At 43.4% G+C, this 25,632-nt stretch overlaps 1 protein-coding gene across 1 annotated transcript in view; it reads left to right on the forward strand.

Moving 5' to 3' along the window:
* Nucleotides 1–25,632, forward strand: part of MDFIC2 (MyoD family inhibitor domain containing 2) — a 60,895-nt gene that overhangs the window by 9,377 nt on the left and 25,886 nt on the right. Inside the window, exon 2 of the mRNA XM_044452114.1 lies at nt 19,297–19,335. Coding sequence (XP_044308049.1) covers nt 19,297–19,335 — 39 coding nt within the window. The remainder of the gene's footprint in view (nt 1–19,296; nt 19,336–25,632) is intronic.

Genomic DNA, 25,632 nt, shown 5'->3' on the forward strand with positions numbered 1-25,632 from the left:
ATTCAAAGCACATTTCAAATTCAAAGCATCTATTCCTCATCAGAGATGGCCTATGGCAGGTATCTCTTCCTTCCCTTCATAGACTTACCTGCTGAATAATTTGAAACAAGTTGTTGGTTCTTTTTTATGCCTCAGTTTCTTCCTCTGAATTATGGAGAAGTTGATCCCAGTCTCTTTTATGAGCCCATGTCACATATCTAAGAGCCTGTACAAAAATGAGGATTCCCTCCCACCATCCTTCCTTCACAATATGAAACCATCTGGACTCATGAACATCTGATTCATGGCAAAAGTCATCATTTGCTTGGCTCCATGTGAGGGCTAGAATGGGAAGAGAGGACAGAACTCCTCCAGATGTTGTTGGAGTCCAACCTTATCCTTCCCAGCCACCCTGACTAATGACAGGTCACGATGGGAGTTTTAATGTATTCCCCACCCTGTCCTAATATTTGGATTTGAGTTGCATTGCTTTGAGCAGTGGCTTTTGAGCAGTCAGGGGCAAATAGAACAAAAAGGCATGTGATGCAGCACATAGATGAAATTTGCTGGCTTGTTCCCAAAGCTTGGTGGACTGTTTGGTAGCGTATACCCTGAAATGTGTAAACACCCTGATTGCTGAAGATGTGGCAGCCCTTTTTGCTTAGAATCTGTTTATGCTCTGTTTCTCATATGTCCCAGCATGGTCTTTTTGATGTGGTCTATATAAAAAAATACCCCCTTTGCTTTTTAGATGTAATGAGATATGCACAAAGTGGGAGAGCAACTTTCTGAAAATTGCCCCAGCCAAGCCCTCCGGTGGTCATGATGGACTCATTTTTAATTGTCATATCTTAAAATATGATCATGTAAAAACAAATAAAATTTTAAACTAAGCAGTGGTTTTATAGTATGACACAGCAGCATTACTTGCATTAGGCCAATTTGCCACTTATGATAGCAGTAATGGGGCTAAAAACCAATAAAAGTGGTCTGTTCGTTCAGAGATTGGCTTTTATGACTGATTCTAAATATTATCAAGCAAATCAAAAGCTGTCATTATAGTGTCTAAAGAGCCTTCATACCTTGTAAGCAAACAGTGTGACTTTGACAAATAATCATTAATATGCCTGTGTGAAGCCAAAGCCAAGAAAAAGGAAGAAAAGTGGAAACCTGATATTTCACTTTACATAAGTCATTAAGATAATTTTAACTAGATTTAGAATGAAACAGTTTCATATGTAAAATGGCTTAATTTGCACCTTTCTATCCCATTGTAAATAACAGTCAGACAACTAAAAAGGTTTGGCTATCAGAGCAATGAGACATTTAGTTGCATGTACTAATAATATCACCACCAGGTCTGGAAAATGTTACACGCTGCCCTGTGGAGCCTTTTCACAGGAACAACGGAGCAGATGCAATGGCCACCCTTTCTTCCCTGCGGAAGATGGCCACACCACCCCTTTCCTAGTCAAGGAAGAGAAACAATTCATTGACTGTCCTCACTCTTCGTCTCTCCTGTCCAAACCTTAAGCATGCAGAGTGGCGTTTGCCTGTATTCTGTCTGCCCTTTCCTTCCCAGGCTCTTCATACACCCAGCATCACACACAGACCCCCCACTCTCTGCATGCTTGGGATGAAGCCTGGAAAGGGAAGTCTGCACATTTATAAATTGTACACATGCAGGGAGCTCCAGCTTTTAGGAAACCTGCTTCTGTAGGCCCTGCTGGAGTGTATCTGTTTGCGTGTGGGATCTTCTTTACAGACATTTTGCCATATATTCAGATGTCAGGGCAAGGTCACCAGAGGTGGAAGCAATGGATGCTGTTAGTCCTGCCTTCCTGTGCATGGAATCTGAAGTGAATGGGAACGTACACATAGGGCTCCAGTCAGCATTCAGAAGTAAGCAGGGAGGCTGAAATGGAGTAAACTACCAGAAAGGCCCGTGTTGAGGATGCTCCACGTCAGGATACAGAGGTCTGGGCCAGAAGTACATGACAGAATATTGCCCAGATGGGCATGCCCTCTTCCACTTGGCCCAACCACATTTTCCTGGACCGCTTATAGAAACATAGAAACAGAGTGAGTCAGAAGGGGCGTCCCAAGCCATCTAATCTGACCCCCGGCTCCAGCCAGCTCTGCTCATGACATGCCTACCATTGCTGATATGGTTCTTGGTGCATTTCTCCTCCCCACCACACCTCTGCATTCTAAATGTTTGAAATGGCTCTCCTAAGGCTTAGTTGCTGCCAATCAAGTTAAAATATGTTGTTATTTTTGGCCCTGGTCCTTTTTCCCTTGGTCTTGCATATCAAAGAAATCTAACTCCTACGAACTTCTCCAAAACAGATTTCGACCCTCAGGCTGAAAAAGGTTGAAATCCCCTGGACTGCATGGTGTAAAAATGCCTCCTCCCCCAAACTCTGAGTATATGACTTGAACAGTATTTGTAGCATCTGTTTTGAAACTGAGGATAACTTAGGGAAGTGTGAGGAATGTGTTTGGCAGTAGGTACCCATCAGATTCCCTGGGCTTGGCTTCCTGGAATCTGGTCCACTTTGCTGTAGTTCTGAGTGCAAATTCCTGGCAAGGACACCCAACAGTTGCAGGATGCTTGCCAGGAATCCAGCCTCACCACTGCACAAGCAGCATCCTCTTTTGTGCCATGAGTAGCAGCTGCACCTGATGCAGAAGGTTGGCCAGGTGGCCCTCACTAGGGACGGAGCCCTGTGTGACCACTAGCAGTGTCCCTCTCTGTGCTGCTTCACCTGGCATGCAAGGAGGCTGCAGTTGTGTGACCTTTGCTCCAGAAGAGTTTGCAGAGTTCCTTTCAGCTTTCCTCGCTTTGCAAGACCAAGACAAATGCAAGAGGAATTCTGACAGAGGGATGGATTCCACTATGGTTCATCCCAGCTCTAGGAAAACGACGGCCACCTTTGTTTCAGATGTTCTACCTATATCACTTTCTTCCGATTTCTCCAACAGCTCAAGACTTGACACAAATGCAATACTTGCAAACATTTTTCATTTTTCACATATATGTACACACTGTGGCAATGCACTGCTAGCTGTCAGCTATTCCTTTAATGCATGAGAAAATCTGCATATAAAGGACTTAAGATGTGGACAAGAAAACCTTCTCAGGCTTTCTGCATGATCATAAGTTTGGATTGTTCTTCACTTCCTAAATAATTTTGCTTACTCGCTGATGGTCCTCTGTCAAAGGTAGCTCCAAGGCTTATTCATTGTTATGAGCGTTGTTTTGAACTTTCCTAGCATGGCAGTCTAAAATCTGGATTGGGTTCCTGAAACGCCTTCCAACAACTCAAAATGACTGCCTGCTGCTGCAGTATAAGTACACACTGACATTGAAATAGTGCTTCACAGTGTAGAAAATCTGCAGCTAACTATTGATAGCTGCAAAATATTGTCTTGGTATATAAGGTCAGATTTTGCACTAGAAAAAGGAGTGGTATTTGTGTGAAATACTTTGCAAGCTTCCCCTATTATGAACATGTATTCCAATAATGCAAAACATGTTTGCTTTTAATAGAATCATTTCCATGGCTAAACCTCTTTCAGCTTAAGGGCCAAATGTCATTCTGGATTAGCTCTCAGAGGCTGTGCTCCAGTGGTGGTCAGGCTTGAAAGCAAAAGGGGTGGGACAAAAATACGCAGATATTTGATCTTAAAGCTGTTACTGGCAGAAACTAAGCCTTAGGAGAGATCTTCCAGCCTTTCACACAGGAAAAACTACACAAAAGCCAGGAAACCAGCAATTGATCACTGGTAAAGGCAAAGGTATAGGGCTAAGGTAAGCATGTGAGGCCACCTGGGAAGTTCCATGCAGCTGGTCTGGGTCCCCAAAAGACTGGCTTTGGTCACCAGGCCCACTCACTGGATAACTTTCAGCCAATCACTGTCTGTTAGCCTAACCAGGGCCAATTCTTTCATGTTGGTGCGTCCCTGCTCCCTGTTCATGGCCATACTTGGCACCAGCATCCAGCCATGTTGATTTCCCACAATGCCCTGGACAGACAATATGTTACTGCATTGTGGGAAACTGAAATGGTGGTGTGTTGCCTTCACCCCTAGACTTTAGAATGGCCAAGGATCCATGGCATCCATACTGGAGGACCCCATTGGAAGCTGGCAGCTGCCTTGAAGGTACTGAATGCTAATAGTGGGAGTCCAGAATGGGATAACCCCAAGTATATCAGTCTAAATTCGTCAGGAGAAAGAAGCCAGGCCAATACATGAAAATTATCATTCTCTACAAGCACATTTTCTGCATACACATGATCCTACAGCTGTGCAATTTCTTTTTAGCTGGTTTTTCCACTTTAACTTGATAGAACATAAGCTTTTCAGATAAATAATGGCAGCAAGTGAATAAAGAAACAATTTGAAGCCGGCTTTCCCCTCCCACATATACATATTCTCTCCTCCTCACCACTCTTTCTTTCAAACAAATAGATCTTTTAAGTAGTTTTAATCGTATCTCTTTAACATTGCCATCAAAATTCACCAGAGTTCAAGAGCAGAGCAAATTTACATCTGTTAAAATAATGGAATTGACATTGATATTACATCATAGCTATTTTAAATATAATCATTCTTCATAACACCACCTTCTGTGTCACTGCTAGCAAAGAAAGGGCTTGATCCTGCCTTCATCAAAGTCAGCAGCAAAGCACCCCCTTTCACTTCGCTGTGAAAGGGATCGAGCACTAAATACAGGATGCAAAAGTGGCCTTGCATTGACTCTTTGGGCTTGACATTGTTCACTGATGCACTAAGGGATGTTAATTCCCTCTACTCCAAGAATTACTGGATAAATTTCTGTGCTTTGTATTACTGAGCCATTGAATCAAGTGATCGTAGCAGCCCATGTTCTGAACATAAAACTACAAAATGCCTCTTTATGACTGCAATTCTCTGGAGAGAAAAGGCAACTGTATTGCAGGGCTTTACATTTGCAGGGCTTGGAAAGGATTACATGGGAGCCATCTTGCCATCCACCTTTCTGGATTGGCTCCTGGGAGTTGATAAGTGCAATGGGGAAAGAGAGAGGCCATGGCCGAAAGAGCGGTGACATGCACGCAGCCACCTCCCTCAGTCCTGGCCTTCTAGCATTCCCCGCCCATTAGTCTAGATATCTGAAGTCGTTAACACATAGAAGGACACCTGACTTCAGAAGCCTGTCTTTCTGCTCACCATATGCAAAGGTTTGCCCTTGTCTTATATGTCATAGCATAACAAGGAACACATAATTGTTGGTTTTGTTTTTATTATGTGGGAAAAGGATTAACGGATGTCTCTCTAGAGTCAAAAAATGATAGGGAAATATAATAGGCCATTTGGTGTTAGGTAACATTTCTCAAATGGGTATTCTCCTATCCTGCATTTGCCACTTTTTAATTTGGTGGCGGGGGGGGGGGTGAAGGATGAAGAGAGCCTGCACTAATGAGTTGAGATTTCCTACATTAAGTGTTTTCACTGTTTCTGTTTGTATATCAGGAACATCTGGTCTTCTGCTTATTTAGGAAACTATTTAGTTCAGATAGTGGAAAAATATCTTAAGAGTTTTAGTAGGTTGGAATTATGGAATGTGAATAAAGGATATGAAGCACCTTGCTCCATGCACTGTCAAGTTGGCAAGATGGTTTTGTCAATTATGTGTTCTTTTAGGCACTTTTTGGTAGAATAATCAGACAGGTCTCATCTAGCTAGCTAGCTATGACTTTTGCCTGCCATATTAACCAAGCCAATCTCTAAAACAATCCTGGCTTGTTTCAAGGAACATGCTATGCTCCTAAAACAAACTGCACCAATAAAATTAACTTTTGGGGTGCAATGGACCAGCAATGCCCTCATCTATGAGTGGAAAGGGATACAAGTAGTGTTCTACCATTCCTTCTGATCTCTCCTTTCCCATGGCTTTTTTTTCTTTCCCCAGGTGGGATCAAAATTGTCATAAATTCTCTAGGTCTCAGATATCTGCTTTAGGTAGTGTGAGGGGCTGGTTGTTAAAGATAGCTGAGCAATCACCAAAATAAGAACATAAATGATTTCAATTAAGAAGACCTAAATTTTAGCCAAGACAAGTATCAATTTAAAAGTTTTTTTTTTTAAAAAATGAATACATTCAAACACTGCCCCCCCCCCCCCCGTTCTTTCACTGTACTACTTGGGAATCTTTTAAGATGTAGATGGTTGATACATTTTGTAAGGAAATGCATTGATTAATGACTGCTCTGGACTTTGCCACCTGCCTGGTTTTGACAGGTTTTGCTGGTTTCCTGTCATATCCCTTCAATCCAACCTCATTTCTGTGGTACTCTGATTCTAACTACATGCTTACCTCGGGTTCCTCTTAGCATTGATTGCTACTTGGGAACTGGGTCCTGCTGGTTTTGGACCACAGAGCTGCTTCCGGCACACCTGAAGGGATAACTAGTGGGAAGGGTTGCAGGTTAGTGGCAGAGTACATGCTTTGCACACAGAATGTTCCTCGTTCAATCCATCACTAGGGAGGATTACAAAAGAATCCTGCCAAAGCCCTGGAGATCCAGGATCACCCTGGAAAGCCATGATCAGCTCGTGTCAACAATTAGGGTGGACCAACAATCTAACCCAACCTAAGACAGCTTCCTATGTTGTAACAGCTTCCTTGGTTTCAGGGAACCAGGGATATGCTTGCTTTCTAAAATTCTCTGAATTTTACATCAAAACTCAATTTATCTTTGTGACATGTGGGGGATTTATTTAAATTATTATTATTATTATTATTATTATTATTATTATTATTTTATTATTACTATTATTATAACATTTCTATGCCACCCCTTGCCGAAACCTCGGGGCAGCTTACAACACAATAAAATACATTGAAATACAATAAAACATAATAAATTGCCATTAAATACAAAAATACAAAAAATACACTGAGTTATAAATATAAAATTAAAATAATCAGTATAAAATAAGTAAATAAAAATATAGGAGGAGAAAGAGAAGGAAGAAGAAGTTGCCCTGGCCAGATCATATGTTTTAACAATTAAAATGATGTTTAAATAAAAAAGGTCTTTACCTGGCGCCGAAAAACCAGTAACGACGGTGCCAGGCGGACCTCTCTGGGGAGTGAATTCCATAGGTTGGGCGCCACCGCAGAGAAAGCCCTCCTCCGAGTACTTACTCTCCTAATTTCTTTCATGGAGGGTTCCCGGAGAAGGGCCTCTCCCGCAGATCTCAAAGGGCGGTCGGGCATATACGGACGTAAGCGCTCGTTCAGGTAGCCAGGACCCAAGCCATTTAGGGCTTTATAGGTCATAATCAACACCTTGAATTGGGCCCGGGCTTCAATGGGAAGCCAGTGAAGCTGATGGAGGACTGGAGTCATGTGAGCATAACGCCCTGTCCCCGTCAGCAACCTGGCAGCTCTATTTTGCACCAATTGAAGTGTTCGGACCGTCTTCAGGGGAAGCCCCACGTAAAGCGCATTACAGAAGTCTAGGCGGGAAGTCACCAGCGCGTGTGTCACCGTCGCCAGGCAGTCGTACTCCAGGTAGGGGCGCAGCTGATTAATCAGCCGAAGCTGAAGGAAGGCGTTCCTCGCCACCGCTGTCACCTGAGCTTCCAAAGAAAGCTCCGGGTCGAGGAGTACTCCTAAGCTGCGGACCTTATCCCTAAGAGGGAGTGTTGCACCATTCAGGACCAGGTCCAATCCACCCTCTCCGAAACCCGATCCGCCAACCAACAGGACCTCCGTCTTGTCTGGGTTGAGTTTCAGTTTATTGGCCCTCATCCATTCCCTTACCTCGGCCAAGCACCAGTTCAGCACAGCCACTGCCTCACCTGGATTAGTGGAAAACGAGAGGTAGAGCTGGGTATCATCAGCATATTGATGATTCCGCAGCCCACACCTCCTGATGACCTCACCCAGCAGTTTCATATAGATGTTAAATAGCAGAGGGGATAGAATGGAGCCCTGTGGTACTCCATGGCATAACTGCCATGACGTAGAGACATGGTCCCCCAGCACTACCTTCTGGAATCGACCGTTGAGATAGGAGCGGAACCACTGCAAAGCAGTGCCTCCAACCCCCAATCCCGCAAGCCTATCCAGAAGGATACCATGGTCGATGGTATCGAAAGCCGCCGAGAGGTCCAGAAGAACCAACAGGGATGTACTCCCCCTGTCCTTCTCCCTGCACAGGTCATCGTGCAGGGCGACCAAGGCAGATTCAGTACCGTACCCGGGTCTGAAGCCGGACTGAAAAGGATCCAGATAATCAGTTTCATCCCAGAGTGCTTGGAGTTGTCCCGCCACCACTCGCTCCAACACCTTGCCCAGAAACGGGATGTTGGCCACAGGTCTATAGTTAGTGGCCATCTCTGGATCCAGTGACGCTTTCTTCAGGACTGGTCGTATTACCGCCTCCTTTAAAGGGGCAGGCACTCGACCCTCCCTCAGAGAAGCGTTAACCACTTCCAAGATCCAGGTCCCAATCCCGTGCTTGGAGTTATTTATTAACCAATACGGGCAAGGATCCAATAGGCAAGTGGTGGGACGTACTCATCCAAGCACCTTGTCCACATCATCGGGCCGCAATAATTGAAATTCCTCCAATAATTTTGGACCAGACGGTAGCATTGGCGACTCCTCAGAGACCTCTGATTCATTATGGAGTCCAGCTCGTGACGAATCTGAGCGATTTTCTCCCTGAAATGCCTGCAAAGTCATCACAGCGGGCCTTTGAGGGTGGCATCGGATCTTCCTTAGGACCCGGGTGAACCAGGCCTTGCACCACTCGAAAAAGCTCCGCCGGACGGCATTGTGAGGAGGCAATGGAAGCGGAAAAAAACTTTTTCGCCGCCTTCACCGCCACAGCGTAGGCCCGATAGTGGGCTCTCAAGTGTGTTCGGTCAGATTCATAAATGACAAAATGTGCACTTAAAACAGAAAACATATGCATTTGTACTTTCCCCCACAGATGCAACTGTGAAAATCTGTATTTTTAAAAAACAGACTTTTCACTTTTTTCAAATAAAGGGCAATTTTCTAATGAAATCACAACTTGGGGAATGTGTGAAGATTTTTTCCAGTAACGCATTCCCATTGATATTTGATGTTGTGACCAGGGCCAGTTCAGGTTATCTGTGAGCTGAACTGGCATTCGCCTACCTCCCTACAGTTTGCCTGGGTGTCAGAATCCAAATGTCTGCAAAAGGCTCACATGTGTGCCCGTATTCCATCCCTTTCCAATATAGCTGCTCTTGAAACCTGGAGGATTCCTGAGAATGGTTTCTACTGAAGTAGAATGGCAGGAGAGGTATGGAAATTGGGATTGCCCCAATTATTATTATTATTATTACATTTTTTATACTGCTCATAGCCAAAGCTCTCTAGGCAGTTGACAGCAGTAATCACAGACTCATACACTCAGGTCACCCATCCCACTTCTGCCCAGGCCTGACCCTGCTTAGCTTCCAAGATTAGGCAGGATCAGGCACTTCAGGCTACATGGAAGCTCCGTGACACTTAAACTCTGGCTCGTATCCTGAATATCTTTCTTTTACCAGCCTCCTATCCATCAATAGTTATTGTTTTTAAACACAAAATTAACTGTAAAATAAGGGACGACAACAACTCAAAAAAACCTGAAATGCATGCCACAGAAACCAATATTTTTTATGAAACGATGAGTTAAATATGGATTACCAATGGCATAGTGACTGCTTTAGATGTAGAAATAACATGCTTGGTAAATAAAGTGTTAATCTTTTCCTTCCTAAATGAATCTTTTTAAAAAGCTATTAAACTAAAGAGAATGAGCATAGTTTTCTAGTAATGACTTCTCTTCTTCAGAATGAAATTGGTAAAAATCCCTGATTGCAGATCTATATCCCAAAAGGCCTTAACGCTTGGGGACTTGCTGGGTGGGGAAAGCTGATCTTTGCTCTACGTCTCATTTCAGCATCCTGCTATACTGATATATTCACCGTTATGGTTTATGTACATTTTTATTTAAAATCCTCCTCCTCTTCATTTTTCTTTTCTTTTTTTAAGATACAGATGCTTAAACACAATGCTCTTCCCTTTCCTTAATATATACTTTGATAAATGTATACACACACAGAGACACATGCTAAATATAAGTACAATTTTATTCATAAGCGCACATAATGATTCAGGCTGTGATTGTTAATAAAAATGCATTTCTAACCATCAAATTTGAGTCTATTATTCTAAGTTAATTGCATTTGCCCTAAAGAGACTTGAAACTGGCTGTCAGCCTATTTGTGTCAGTTTCATTTTCTTCATCAGTCAATCATGTCTTTTCTTTTTTTACATCCCATATATTGATCAAATAGATTTCTTAGCATGCCTGTTCAGCTTTTGGGGTGGGGGGAGTTTATGTTATCCATCAGGTTTATTTGATTACTGTATTAGTTTGCATATTATCTTAATTGATATTTTAGTAGCAAATAAATGCCCTTTTTGATGGCCCCCATAAGATGCCTATTAAATATAAATCAACTAACTGGTTTCTTGGATGTGGATGGATATAGTAGAGAGTAAAAAACACAGCACATTAACTATATTACATTCCCAACCTGTATTCTTTTTTGCAGGCTAAATAACAAATTTGCTCCCTCATTTATGCCACAGAAGTTTTGTTAGCAACAATTAGTTAGAGAAAATACAATTATGAAATGTTCAGTGTGTTCGCTTTAACGGGAATCCTCTAAGCAATACTACATGTAGCAATGTCATTAAAATATAGGGTCATGCAAAATGGCTTGCTGACAGTTACAGCGACGGCATAATGAACTGGATCAACCGATTGACAAACTAGCTGGGGCTCCAACCTGCCTCCTCCAGTCCCCATGATGCCTGGAATGGGGCGCCCCTTTCTTATTCTTCCCCAATGTCTCCCAAATCTTTCCCTGTGGGAATTCCTGAGACTGGTGTGCAACGTGCTGCATGTGTCTGCAGGTGAAGGGAGGAATCGTAGAACATCCTCTCTTGCTTGGATGGCAGAGCGATTCAGGATCCAAGCCTATGTTTTTCAGGCATACACTTTTCCCACATATTCATAAGAAAGTTAAGCATGAACATTAAAAGCATTTATTTGCATCACGTACAGCACTTGGATGCACCAGGCAAGAAGTAGGGATGAGCTACAAGTCCACAGTGAGAAGCCAACATACAGGTTGGTTTGTTTTTAATGGAGCTTATTTAGAACAGGATCCCTTCAGAGGCATACTTGGTTAATATGGATCATCATTAACAAGCTTAAAGCAGATGTTAAACATTTGATGCATAGAAAAAGTGGCCTTCAGTGAGTGACACAGTTTGCAAAACTGATATCCCAGAAATATATTTTTCTTTCCACAATATACATAAAAGAACTATAGGCAGGCAAAAGTCCATACAATCAAAGATGTGTTATTTTAATCAGTCACACAGATTCATGAATGCATATGATTTGCTTTGTTGGTGTATGTGTATTTATCAGTGTACCAATTTAAAAAGAAAAAAGAAGCATCCTTAAACTTTTACTAAGCAGTCACAACCAATGCTTCCTTTTGTTTGGTGCCTGAGAGCAAGCATCCTATTTCAAGTGCAATGTGCCATTCTTCTGTGCTGACATGTTAAGACTCAGGGCTGTTATGAAGATGGTGAGTATCTGAGTGCTGGCATTGAAGTTTTCAGTAATCAGAGGCCAAAAAAATGACATTGGTTCCTGTTTCTTATCTTTAATGCTCATTTAGGCCACCTAATGGTATCTGCTCAAAGCAGGTATAGATACAGGGGCTGATGAAGGGAATACAACCCTCTTGCAGGAAAACAAAGGAAAGGGGAAATGATCACTACATGAAAGTTATTTTGAAGACCCCCTAGAAAAAGCTGGTGTAAAATCCCTTGTAAAGATGCGCAGCAAGAACACTGTCGCATCCCTTAATCCTCAATGGACTTTAACAAGATATTCATGTGAATCAGAATTCGTTCTCCCTCTCTAGAAGACAAAATGGACACATGCAAACAATCCCAGAGTAGTCTAACATAGGATTACGCAGCAAAAGATAGATAAAAAGGATTCCTCAACTTTGCAATCTAAACCCCCCAAGTTTCCAGCAAAGTTGATAATGAGAAACATGTTGAAAACTGTTGTCACAATCATTCTGGCACCTTTTTTCCCTCTTTGAAAACTGATATTATATTCATTTTTATTCCCTGAGATACATCTTAATGGACCATTTAACTCTTTCCTTGCTGTTTGAACCACAAAGGAAGCACGTCTGCCTGTGTTGCTTCCAGTTATGCTGTGTGCCTGACTTAACACCAACTAGATGAGTAAAGGATGCTAAAAAGCAGCACAACCCTATGGTTGCGATTGTTGCTGTTTCACTTCCTACCACCCCGCAACCCAAGCTCCCTGGCACTGTTTAGAAGGCTGTAGCATTTTGGAGATGCTGCTATGAGGTCGAAGAAGTACTCTGAGGTCAAACCTGAGTCTCTGAACTTGAAGTGCCCTCTCCCTGCCCCAAGCAGCTGATGTGGAGAATCTGTGTTGGCTGCATGCCCAAGGTCACACAAGTGACCTCAGGCGAATGGGTCTTCTGGGGAAGGAGAGAGGAGGAGTCATGATATGAAGTCTCCTGGGGATGCCTTAGCCGTCTCAAGTGTTACTTGAGGCACAACACTTAGATGGGCCAAATCTTTGTCAGGGCACGAGGCAGATGCGGGCCACCTCCATCACCACACATTTTTCGCCTTACAAAGGATGCCAGTAGTCCTCTGAGCTTGGAGGGTTATGTAATCAGAGCCGTAAGTCTCCTTGTGCATGAAAAACCCAAAATATGCCTACACTGGGAATCTATACCAGAATAATGACACAGTTAGTCTGGGTAAACTGCTGATGTAACTATAATGCAGGCAGTAGTCAACCAGTTCAAGGGACCCAAGCAGGTGGCATCAGGAGTGTGGTGGAGAGAGGGTATCATTTCACTTTGTAAGGCACTGGCTAAGGCATACTGAGTAAGGCCCCAGGATCTAAGGGTACTTACTTGCGATTTGCAGGAGATTAGCAAGAGTTTCCACCTCTTCCACCTCGGCATGTCATGAACGGAGCTGGCTAGAGCCAGGGGTCAGACTAGATGGCCCAGGAGGCTCCTTCTGACTTGCTCTGTTTCTGTTTCTATGTTTCTTTAACTATAGCAGTAACAAAATGACTATTCCCACCTAAATGAGGCTGCTGAAAGGAAGAAACCTGGGTAACCGGGGCTGGACATCAATGCAAAAAGGTTGTTATCTCAGTTCAGTTCTGGTACTGAACATGCAGATGAAGTGATGTGGGATATATAACCTGTATCCCAACTGACTCTCATGCAGCTTTTGATATTTAGCAGCCTAGTATATGTAGTAAGACTAGCAAGGGATGTTAAGAAAAACAAGAAAGCCTTCTTCAGATACATCCAAAACAAAAGATATGTGAAAGAGAAGGATGTCTAGTCACTTAAAGTGAATGGCAGAGCAATAACTGAGGTCAAGGAAAGGGCGGGCAATTCCTACTTTGCCTCAGTCTTCTCCCACAAGAAAATCTACAACCAGTCGGACGTACAAGCTGAAAGTGAAAGATGGCAGCCCAAGACTGACAGAAACATAGTCAAGGATGGACTAGCTGGAATTGTTATAGTTTAGTTGCAAAGTCATGCCTGACCCATCACAACCCAATGGACAACATTCCTCAAGGCTCCTGTCCTCAGAATCCACCTAAGCCCACAACCACTGCCCCAGTGACCCCATCTAGCCACCTCAACCTCTGCCATCCCTTTCTCCTTTTGCCATCAATCGTTCCCAGCATCAGGGTCTTTTCCAGTGAGTTGTTCATTCTCCTTAGGTGGACAAAGTATTTGAGTTTCATCTTCAGTATATGACCTTCTAAAGAGCAGTCAGGGTTGATTTCCCTTAAGATTGACTGCAGCCAAGAAATTCAAAGATGCTTGCTCCTTGCGAGGAAAGCTATGGCAAATCTAGACAGCATACTAAAAAGCAGAGATATTCCCCTGCTGACAAAAGTTCATATAGTCAAAGCTATGGGTTTCCCAGCTGTAATGTATGGCTGTGAAAGTTGGACCATAAGGAAGGCTGAGCACTGAAGAATTGATGCCTTTGAATTGTGGTGCTGAAGAAGACCCCTGAGAGCCCCTTGGACTGCAAAGAGATCAACTAGATGGAATAAACACTTTCAAGTCTCCAGGGCCTGATGAACTCCAGCCCAGAGTCATAAAAGAGCTAGTGGAAGAACTCTCAGAACCACTGGCCTATTCTCTTTGATAAATCTTGGAAAACAGGAGAAGTGCCAGATGTCTGGAGAAGGCTAACATCCCTCTCTTCAAAAAGGAGAAAAAAGATGTATGTGGGAACTACAGACCAGTTAGTCAGACAGCAATCCCTGAAAAAATTCTGGAGCAAATTATTAAAAAAAATTCAAGCATTTTGAAGAAAATGTAGTCCTCAATAGAAGCCAACATGGATTTATAAAAAATAAATCCTGACAAAAAATTTAATTACATTTTTGGACTGGGTAACCTCACAAATGGACAGAGGGAACACTGTGGACACAATCTACCTAGACTTTAGCAAAACTTTTGACATAGTGCCCCACAACATTCAGATAAGTAAATTAGCAAAAACTGGATTAGATAGAAAAACTATTAGGTGGATCCAAAATTGGCTGCTAAATCAGACACAAAGAGTGTTCAGCAATGGCACCTTCTCAAACTGAAGGAAGATAACTAGTGCAGTGCTGCAAGCTTCGGTCCTAGGCCCAGTGCTTTTCAACATCAGTTTTAATTATTTAGATGAGTAAGTTGAAGGAATGACAATCAGACTTGCAGATGATAAAAAACTGGGTGGAACAGCAAACACCCTAGAAGACAGAATGAAAATCCAGAGTGATCTTGATAAATTTGAACACTGGGCTGAAAGCAAAAGAATGAGATTCAATAAGGCCGTCCTTATTGAACGTCCACCTAGAAAAACAAACCAAATGTATTCATACAGGATGAGGAACACGTGGCTCAACAGAACTGAAAAAGAAAAAGACCTTGGAGTAATTGTGGACAACAGATTAAATATGACCCAACAATATGATGTAGCCACCAAAATGGCATATGCTATTTTAGGATGCATTAATATGCAAGCATTACTTCCAAATCACAAGAAATACTAGTTCCCCTGTACTCCTCACTAGTCAGACCTCCTCTAGAGTACTTTGTACTGTTCTGGGCACCAAGATTTAAGAAAGATGCAGAAAAATTAGAAAGGGTCCAGAGGAGGGCACCAAAAATGATCCAGGGTTTCAAAACACTGCCCTATGAGAAGAGACTGAGAGAATTGGGCATGTTCAGCCCTATATCCCTCTATAAGTACCTCAAAGGCTGTCACAAAGAGGAAGGTCAAGATCTCTTCTTGCTAATGCCAGAGTGTAGGACATGGAATAATTAATTCAAGTAGCAACAACCCAGATTCAGGCTGGACATCAGGAGAAGCTTCCTCACTGTCAGAGCAATACAACAGTGGAGCCAGCTGCCTAGAAGGGTGGTGGGCTCTTCCACACTAGAGACATTCAAAAAGAAACAGGGCAGCCATCTGAGTGGGATGGTGTAACCTGGTGTCCTGCAACAGCAGTGGGTTGGACCACATGGCCTTCATGGCCCCTTCCAGCTCCACTATTCTATGTCTGTATTGCTGTCTAAGCTCAGTCCACCCTAATGTTGTTCAAGTACAAGCTCAGAGTCCTCCAGTGTTTCTTCCTGTCATAGGGAGCAGATAGAGATTGTGCTCTGCCTCTCCCTGTCACTCATCTCAGCTGCCTTCCACATCATGGGACCTGTAACCCATGCAAAGAATGTCCAGGAGATTCTCAGGCTTCACGTCCCCTCAGAGCACTGCATTCTGCCCCTAGAGTGGCCACCTGAGCACCTGCGTGATAAAAGGAGGCAGCTTACTCATAGCTCACAATCTCCTTTGTTACTTGCTGATGCAATAAATCACGTCGATGGGACATATATAGCAGTGCAGGCAGGCCAAAGGATATCAGAAAGGAGCTAGCAATTGACTAGGTGGAAATAGGCTGTGACTGGATGGAACAAAGGCAAAATTATAGCCATCCAGGCATGTGGATGAGTCCAACAATTATTTGAATGTGTTTATTGGCCAATGTGTTTATTGGCCAATTTCTGCTAATTTGCTACAGTTACCTTGCTGACGGAGGACACATGTCTCTAAACACATTTGCAGAATAGGTCTAGCTCATCAGGAATAAGATCTCCTGGAAGACATTTTATTATTTTGTTATTTTGGTGTGAGGGGGGGACCACCAAAATAACTCAAAAGTGCTTGGGGAACTGTTACATGCCTGGCAAAGCTGAAACTAACACCTTTTAAGAGAAGCACAGGGCCGGGTGGGTGGGGCGGGGGGTGGACAGGAGACACGGGAAAGCTTAACGGGGGCTGTTTATTCTGGGTGGCATCATAAGGTACCCAAGGCAGTCTTTTTTTTTTTTCCACTGAGAGAAGGTGATAAACAGCAATTACATGGTACAACTGAGGGACAGAAATTGCAGGAAAGCAAATTTGGGCTAAGCTGTAAGAAAAATTTCCTTTGGGGAAGAGCTGTTCAGCACTGGCACAGTCTGCCTTGGGAGCTACCCCAAATACTCTGATAGTGGTGTTTAAGCAGAAACTGGTAGTCATCTGTGAAGGATGCTATAGTTGCGACATTGAAGAGGAGAAGGTGGGCTAAATAACCCCCAGGATCCATTCCAACTTTGATTTTATCAGTGTGGCTTCCCATTGATAGTAGGAAAACAGAGAGCAATGGGGAAAGGAGGTGGCATCTCTGCACCACGCAATGTGGGCTCTACAGGAGGTGGAGGAAATGCTGAAGTCATAGTAAAATGTAGAAAAAGGGGTTTGAAAAGGGGTGAGAGCTGATGGCTATTTATCTGTATTACTCTGTTTGAACGCAGGAGAAGGCAGTGATGATCCAGACTGCAAGTAGCTATCAGTTGGGAGCTTGTGAATTTACTGCTGGGTAAAAGCAATTCAGGAATTCAAGAAGGCCCAGCAACCATTTCAAGAATGATGCACATGAACTCAGGAGGGAATGAGATATTCAGAAATTCCGGGAAACACCTGCTGTGTTAGGAAAATTACAGAACTAAGTTTGTGGAGGCTTGAAATATAAAAGGAATAGTCCTGGAAAGGTAACCTCCAGTTATCTTTGCAACGGAAGCTGCTATTTGGTTTAGTTCATGGAAAAATGGAGAGAGCTCAGGGACTTGTAGTACTTCCTGTGTGAGGTTTTGTTCTCACTCAGCTTTTAAATAGCCAGTTCAATATGTACTACATTGTGACTTAGTTACATTAGGCATGGAAGCAGGCTGGGTGTTTCTGACCTCTGGCTAACCCATGCCAGCTGAACAGCAGCCAGTCCATTCCTAATCAACAGAGAATTTTTGGTGGGACACTTGGCCTGGGCCTTTGTCCTTTGATTAACTCTCCCTAACCAGGAAGACAGGACAAAAGCACCTAGAACGCTAAGCATTTTGGTTATAGTCCACAGTTAAAATGATGGTGGAACTTGCTCCCTTGGAAGCACTATGCCACTGCAATGTCTCAGGCATACAGAAGTCTCCTTCCAGTCTTTTTAGCAGGAAATTATACCCAGGGTTCAAACCTGGAAGTACAAGCCTGCTAACCCTGAACTGTTGCAGAGGACTATGGCTCCACAGACACCTCCTCAATTATCTGACAACCACGGGAGGTGGTTAAAGCCCATCAGTGAGGGTGAGCTGGACATGCACATGGCAGGCATGTTGTGAGCAGAGCTGGCTGGAGCCAGGGGTCAGACTAGATGGCCTGGGGGACCCCTTCTGACTCACACTCTTTCTATGTTTCTGTGACTTGGACAAAAGGCTAAGTTAAGCCACATCATGTATCTCCTGCAGTTGTGATGAAGGAACCACCGCTTTCTGGAGTGTGAGGATCTAGCCCTGCTTCTCCTACTTTTCTGGTCCGGATCCCAAATAGTTTGGCCTTGTGTTCATCAGTTTATTTCCCATAATATATCCTCAGTTTCTACCTCCAGTTCCTTATTTCAGTTTTATTCCCCACTGAGTTACCAGGTAAGTTGCCATAGATGGACTGGAGGGGCCCTTGGTCTGATCCAGCATGTCTATTCTTGCAGGCTGCCAGTCGTAATTCCTATTCTTGTTTGTGCAGTTGGTTCTCATCCTTGCCAAATGCAAATCTGTGGCCTGAAGTATGTCCATGGGAGCGTTGTGCCCCTAGAAGAATGCACAGCCTATAGTTTTGCTACCCATTTGTCATTGCTAATGTTTTAAAGTGGGAAGTGGATGTATGTGGGCAAGGACAAAAAAATAAGCAAAGCAAAGCAAAGCAAAGCAAAGCAAGATGAATCTAAAGAGACAGGAAAAAGAACTTGTCAACTCACCAGAGTATGGAGGACAAAGAGTATGACCACAAAGAGTTTTTGCTTTCCACAGAGTTTTAACTGAAAGCTCTCTGTAACTTGGCAAGTGCTCAGTAGTCTACATAGCACACAAAGGTAAACAAGAGTTGGGTCCAACTTTCAAAGGTCTGAATTCAGCCTGAATTGGTTATGTATGGGCATGTGACAACTTTCTTCTTTTGTTTGCATTTCTGCGTGTGTGTGTGTGTGTTGTGTATGTGGAGGGGGTGGATAATGACTTTAACATGGTAATTCTCTCAAGTTCTTCCAAGCTTCCTCAGGCTGGTGGCCACTGTTCTAAATTTCCCAGAATGCCCCATATCAAAAGGCATTGTCAGAAGAGAAAAGAGGCCTGTACTACTGTGCAGCTGCCATACTTGTGTGGTGGTAGCTGTTTATTTCCTACACAGTGCAAAGAAACTGATCCTGCTTCTAGGGAATAGTAGAAAACAAAGGTAGAAGTCATGGAGGCCAACGAAGGGTCCCAGCAGCTGTTGAGGTTGCTACGAATCTGTGACAATGTGTGAAATGGTGCTACTTTACGTGTCATACGTGTAGAATATCCATCCTTGAATCAAGTGTTCTCTCTGGCTTCTATGGCAACCATCTGATGGCCTAGACCACTTAAGTACTTCTTTCTTTGCTTGACATCCCTGCTTTTCAGGGTCTTAAAAGTATTGACACCTATCAGCAAGTGTTTGTGTGTCTTAGGAGCATGATTAATTTTTTTTCTTCTCTCTTTGGTCCCTCTTACCCACTTCCCCAGGACTGTCCAACTCCATCTCTCAGCCTCTTGGAGACTCAAGTAAGTACACATTTTAAGGTGCCCTACTTTTGACTATTGACTGATCGCCATCATCTACATCATCTCTACTTAGCTGTTACAAAAATGGGATCATGTATTGCTATCTTTTGTTCACGGTCAATGCTGTTCTGAGATTTCACAAACACAGAAATATATTTAACATATGTATGTTCCACATTTCGATCATAGTTTGTGACTTTTACATTATTAAGTGCATACAATAAAGTATGCATAATATTACAGAGTATTACCAAGGAGAGGTAAAAATACTTATAAAATCAATAAATAGTGCTCAAGGTGGCTAAAAATATACTTTAAACAACAACAAAATGAACAGGCATCATCAAATGTGCTAAAATACTAACAACCAGAAGATGAAAATAGCAGAACAACTCCTGTTAGACAGGACAGCTTTGGTAAATAACAGGATTTCTTCTTGTTGCCTAGAAACTTTCCAAAAGTGCTGCTAGACAGGCCAGCAATCTGCCATAGGGCAGAATGAGGGCTGCCTCAAAAAGCTAATTTTGGGTCATGAGTAGGCACCAAATTACAGGCAGTCCCCAGGTTACAAATGAGTTCTGTTCCTGTGAAAACATAAATTTGTCTTTAAGTCAAATGTGTATGTAAGTCAGATCACGTATAGTCAGTCCTTCACATTCATGGAGGCTGAAAGGACCCCCATGAAAGTGGAAAGTGGAAAAACTGAAAATGTGTCTAGATCCCACCCAAACAAACTTCTTTGCACCAAGGAAATGCTGGAAAGATTTCCCTCTCCAGATGGGCAGGGCAAGGAGGCCTGCTTTGGAGGTCCTCCTTCTCCCCCACTTCTGCTTCCCCTCTCTCTATGGTGATGCTTTGGAGGTCTTCCCTCTGTGCCACTTCTCTTCCTATAGTGATGGCAACTTTCTGCAGTGATTTTTTAAAAAAAATAATAGGCTGTATGGCAGTTTGTAAGTACAGGTTTTTGTAACTCGGACATTCATAAATCAGGGACCACCTGTATAGTTTTATCTACTTAGGGTGTGATCTTATTGCTCTAGAGGCCTGTCTGATCATTGGGAGTCCCGGCTCTGGTTTCAAGAACTTGCTCTGAGATCAGAGATGGGACTCCAGATTCAAAGCCTCCCCTCTGACGGTGCAGCCAGTGCAGAAGAACCACATTGGCAATGGCTCCAAGGTCACAAGAACGACCTCAGAGACTGGCTTTGGGAGACAGGAAAAGCAGGAGAGGGGAGCAGATAGTTTGGCCAGCATACCAAGTATCCCGGTGGTACATCAGCCTTGCACTCCTAGGTCAAACGTTTAGATGGCTGAAATTGGCCACCTATGCATTTTGCGTGGTGGTGTATGGATCACAGAGATGGCCTTCGCCTCCAGACTTCTCCTGCCATGTTCAAAACAGCCATGACCTGAGTTTGGATGGTTATAGCAACCTCACTGGATTGCACTGCCCACTATTCTACTGCTAGTGAGGAATCTCCCCCAGGGAATCAGTGCTTCGGATAACGGCTTCGCCAGGACACCCGGGGAGCTCGCACTAGTGCAACGCAGTGTTAGCAGCTGCGTCCCATTGGATACTGCCCTTCATCTAGATTTCAGCTACTTTAAGTGTCATTAAAACAACTGAAGCCCTGCCCTGTTCAAGGGGCTTCGTCGTTGCTGTTTTCTGGCTGGGAACTGCCCAGTAGTTTCATGCTATCTGCTTTCTATTAATGCACAACTCTGCTCTGAGAAGCTGGTAGTAAGGTTTGTGGAACAAAACACCATCCTCCTCTGGTGAACTGCAAAGAAGTAATCATAAAGTGGAAAGGAAGGGAACTCAGGCTGTATTTTTGGAATCACTCCCCCGCCCCCAACACACCTCTTTTGTTCTGTCAATCTGAATAGAAGTGCTCATGTGATGTAATTTAGAACGGAGCTTGCTTTCACTTTTTATTTTTTTATTTTTTATAGAAAAGCTTTCAGTCAGGAAAAGCTTTGGGAGCTCTGGGGGTATAGCTTAGCTCAAAGAAAGAGAAAGCAAGCAAGTTTGCATTGACAGCTTGATCCCAGGGAGAGGTGGCTGGCTGCTTGTCTAACAGGTCCTCCGAGGCAGAGAGAGAGGAGCGAGCCATATTAAGGAGTCATATTAAGTGAGCGTGCCCTGCCAGTGCTCAAGGAACAATTACCATTATTCTGCACAGTTCACTGTTTGCTACTGCAATTTCCTTCAATAAAACCTCTTTTCACTTGCCAATTGGAGCTTGTCATGTAACAATATTTCTTATGCACAATACACATAGTAAAATGCCCTTGTGTTTTAAACACATTTGGAATCATGAACAATAGCAGCACAGTGACAGCAAAAAGTGCTTGCTCTGAATATAGAATGGAAGGGAAAAAAGGAGAAAGCAAGAGCCTTCTTCAAGAGGGAATAAAGGTGGAGTTTTGTCTAATTTTCATGTAAAGGCAGAGTTGCCTCTTATGCATGACTAGGAATTCCTATACTTTGCAGCTGTATTTTAAAGTGAATCTCACCACCAGGAACAAGCAGTCGCCTGCCTCTTTGACAAGTCATCAGGTATGACCACGTCCTGTTACTGAACCACACGCTGAATCACAAATCAAAACAAAATCTAGCTGAGCCCAGTTTAAAACCTATGCACAGCAACAAAGCTTCCCATTACTATTTTCCCAGCTCAGTTTTGAACATCGAAATGGCATTTTCCGGCTCTTTCAGGAGCATTTGCAGAGACTGAGCAGATTCAGGTTCCTTGACTAAGATGCCGCTTAAACAAAGGTACCCATGAAAGCACTTTCAATTGTGCCGAAGCAGCAGTTCACATGTACAGCGGCCTGACTGTATTTATGTCTCACTGAATCAATGGCACTTGCTTACTTGGAATCGGACGCAGCCCTGGGACTGCTTCAGGCAGCAGCGACCATTTCTGGGGAAGATTCCGGGTGGCTGCAGTCAATGCACAGATGCTGCTTCTGCCCCCTGTGGAGAGCCCCCTTCCAGCAGCCTCAGGAGGAATGAACTACTCTGTTTGTTTCACTTGTTCTGACATTCAAGTCCTTTTCTTCACATTTATTCAAAAATCTACACATTTTGGTATGTTCCTATTTAAAAACAGAGTGAAACAAACTGTATTCCTTACCTAAATATCAGCATTGCCCCTGCTCACTTGCTTCTGCACCCTCTGGAAGCTGGTTCCTACAAAGGTGCCCAATGGACCATGAGATGCTCCAGGATGCCTTCAGAAACATAGAAATAGAGAAACAGAGTGAGTCAGAAGGGTCCTCCTGGGCCATCTAGTCTGACCCCTGTCTCCAGCTGGCTTTGCCATGTGCATGTCCAGCCTATCCTTGAGCACCCTCAGCAATAGGGCTTCAACCACCTCCCATGGAAGCCTATCCCACACCCCAGGGGTCCTAGGGTGTGGAAGGGCATGGGCCCAGGCTTAAAACTGTCATGTGCACACTGCTGTGAGGATAAGTGCCACTGAACTCAGTGGGTTTACTTCTGACCAAACAAGCGTAGGGGCGCAGCATTAGGCTGAGGTTGTGAAATGTGTGGTTTAGTAAGTTTGCATTAGAAAATGGGCATCTGATCAAGATCCAAAACCTGGTCGAGACAAAGTCTGGAGTGGAAGGGGAAAGGGAGGACTGGGAGGACTTGGAGTGGCCACATGTCCCTTGCTGCAAGGGACAGCCCTGCATCCAAGAAGCTGCTCAAGGACCTGCCTCTGTCTGAAGGGGTGCTTTATTTAAAGTTCTGCTCTGGCCAAGCCCTGTTTAAAGAGAGAAATGCTCGAGAACAGATTCCTCCCAGCAGATAGAACCTCAACAGCAAGCAAACAGGCAAGCACATGGGTAACCTAGTTGCAGCCTTGTACTTTGAGATACACTATGATTCTCTTTAAATTGCAGTAATTGTTTGTAAATTTGCATCAGTACATATTTACTTATTTAATGAATTTATATGCCGCTACAATAGCCTATTTCTGGGCTCTCTGCACAGCTCACAATATGAAAACAACACAACATTGTAAAATCAATAACATTAAATCAACATAGTCAAAACATATTAACATAGTCCAAATATAAAAATAATATATTTAAATTAAATATAATGTAAAACATTAAATAAAACTAAATAAAAGTCAACTAAAATAAAACATGGGCCAATTTTAAAACCAGATAGCCATTAAAAGCCATTGTTAAAATGACAGGAGAAGAGGTGAGCCTCTGGGGAGCCCATTCCAGAGGTGGAACGCAACTGCCAAAAAGACATTTCCTCTAGCCAGCATCCATCTCACCTCCCAAGGGGATGGCTCCCTAAGAAGGACCTCCTGGCTTGTTCTTAATGAACAGGTAGGGACTTATGGGAGAAGATGATATTTTAGGTACCCAGGAACCGAACTGTTCAAGGTTTTATATGTAAATACAAGCTCTTTGAATTGTGCCCAGACTTCCACTGGTAGCCGCTGTAGTTGGCATAAGGCTGGTTTGCTATGGGCTCAAGGCATCTTTCATGCCAGCACCTGAACCAGTTGGAGTGTCTGGACCCTCTTCAAGGGCAGCCCCTCATAAAGCAGGTTACAATAATCCACCTGGGATGTGACCCAGGCATGCATGACTGCGGCTGGCTTTGTCTGTCAAGATATGGCCATAACTGGTAATTTAGTCCCAGCTGGAGGAATTGCCATATATTATAGCATGCAGATCAGTAAATTTGGTCCACTTCTGGCAATGCATTTCTTCTTCTCATGATTCATACACTGTTACCTACCCTACAAAAGGGGGAGCTAGGGAAAGGAGGGATTCGATTTCCCCCACCCTATGCTTTTTATTGCTATCTGTTTTGGTTCACAAAACTGGGGAGCAGGGATGAGAAGCACCGGGCAGATCACTATGCGTTGCTTGTGCAGATTTGCATCGGGAGAAGACCGGTGGTGCCCAGATGGTGCAACAGCAGCACCCTGAGAAAGCTGGGAGGGGGATCTGCGGCGGTGCCAATTCCAGCATCCAGTGCTGCAGTTGCCACAAATTCTGCCTTGAGTCACCTGCTGCATCAGCCGACAGAAAGAGCAGGGCTGAGGAAAGGATTGGACAATACAGGAAAGTAAGGATGAGCCTGGAGATGGTCACGGATGTTTAATGGCAGGAGCAGGCAAGGAATCCGGGGAGTGTCAGCAAACAGCTAGGAGCCACCCGGAAAATTTTCAACAGGGCCTGGCCCATGTTAAGAATAAGGTATTCTTAAAATCCAGTTAAATCTTAGTGAAAATAACAGAGTCTTAGCAAATGACACAAATATGGCGAATGCATGTGTTGAAACAGTGTCCATGAAATCCTGGGCTAGAATTAGCTTCCAGGCACCCTGGACGCCCTCAGACAGGCAGGCCTCTTCGCCAAGCCCCACTGCTTTCCTTTCTCAGCTTTATGGCACAGCTTCCCCGACGCTATGCATCTTGTGTCCCCTTTCCATTCGAGAAGGCTGACATGCCTCTTCTTTGGCTGAGTTACTGGCAGTAAAAGCTTTAAACTGCAATATGCTGATAGGTTTTTATTCTTCCTCACCCCTTTTGACTTTTGCTCTACCCCATTTCCTGCAGCACACCTACCCAATCCACTCCTTTCCAGTAAAGCTTTTCTGCAGGTCCCTGAGAATGTCTCTGAAATTGAATTCAGGCCTTGGTCTGATAGACATGGTTTCCTGCCCTTGACTCAAGCATGCACACGCACACACACCGAAGCAAATACTTTTCCTCTCTACCTTAATTCCACGCTTTTAAAAAAAAAATCCGTTTTTTTTTCTGACGGCTCAGCTTTATTTTTCTTAAACTTAAAGCTAATTTAAAGGAAGAGAAAGAATATAAACAATATATAGTGACTCTTGACACTCCATTGCTTTCTTAAACGAGAATAATAAAAATTTGCAAATGAACAAAAGAGTGGGAGGAAGCTATCTGATTTACAATGTTTTTGAGATAAAGAACACTATAAAAAAAGATCAATGTGAATAATAAAGCATTGTTAACTGAGTCATGACATTTCTATTCTCAAGGAAAATTTGAAGAGTAGAACTCTGCAAATGAGCACCTTGTGCCATTTTCAAAGTGGGAGGAAGACGTATAATTATAATTTTTGAAGTGATGAGAGTTTTATTTAAATTGTAGGGGGGAAATTATTGAAAAACATATCGACATATCAATATTACATAAATTGCTTTAATTTTATTAAACTGGATGAAGGAAAGAGAATCTCTTCTTTATGTCCCCTTCCTACTAGCCCCTTTCCCTCCATTTTTGG

The sequence above is a fragment of the Varanus komodoensis genome, unplaced genomic scaffold (assembly GCF_004798865.1).
Source record: "Varanus komodoensis strain SLA01 unplaced genomic scaffold, ASM479886v1 scaffold6_4, whole genome shotgun sequence".
Lineage (NCBI taxonomy): Eukaryota > Metazoa > Chordata > Lepidosauria > Squamata > Varanidae > Varanus > Varanus komodoensis.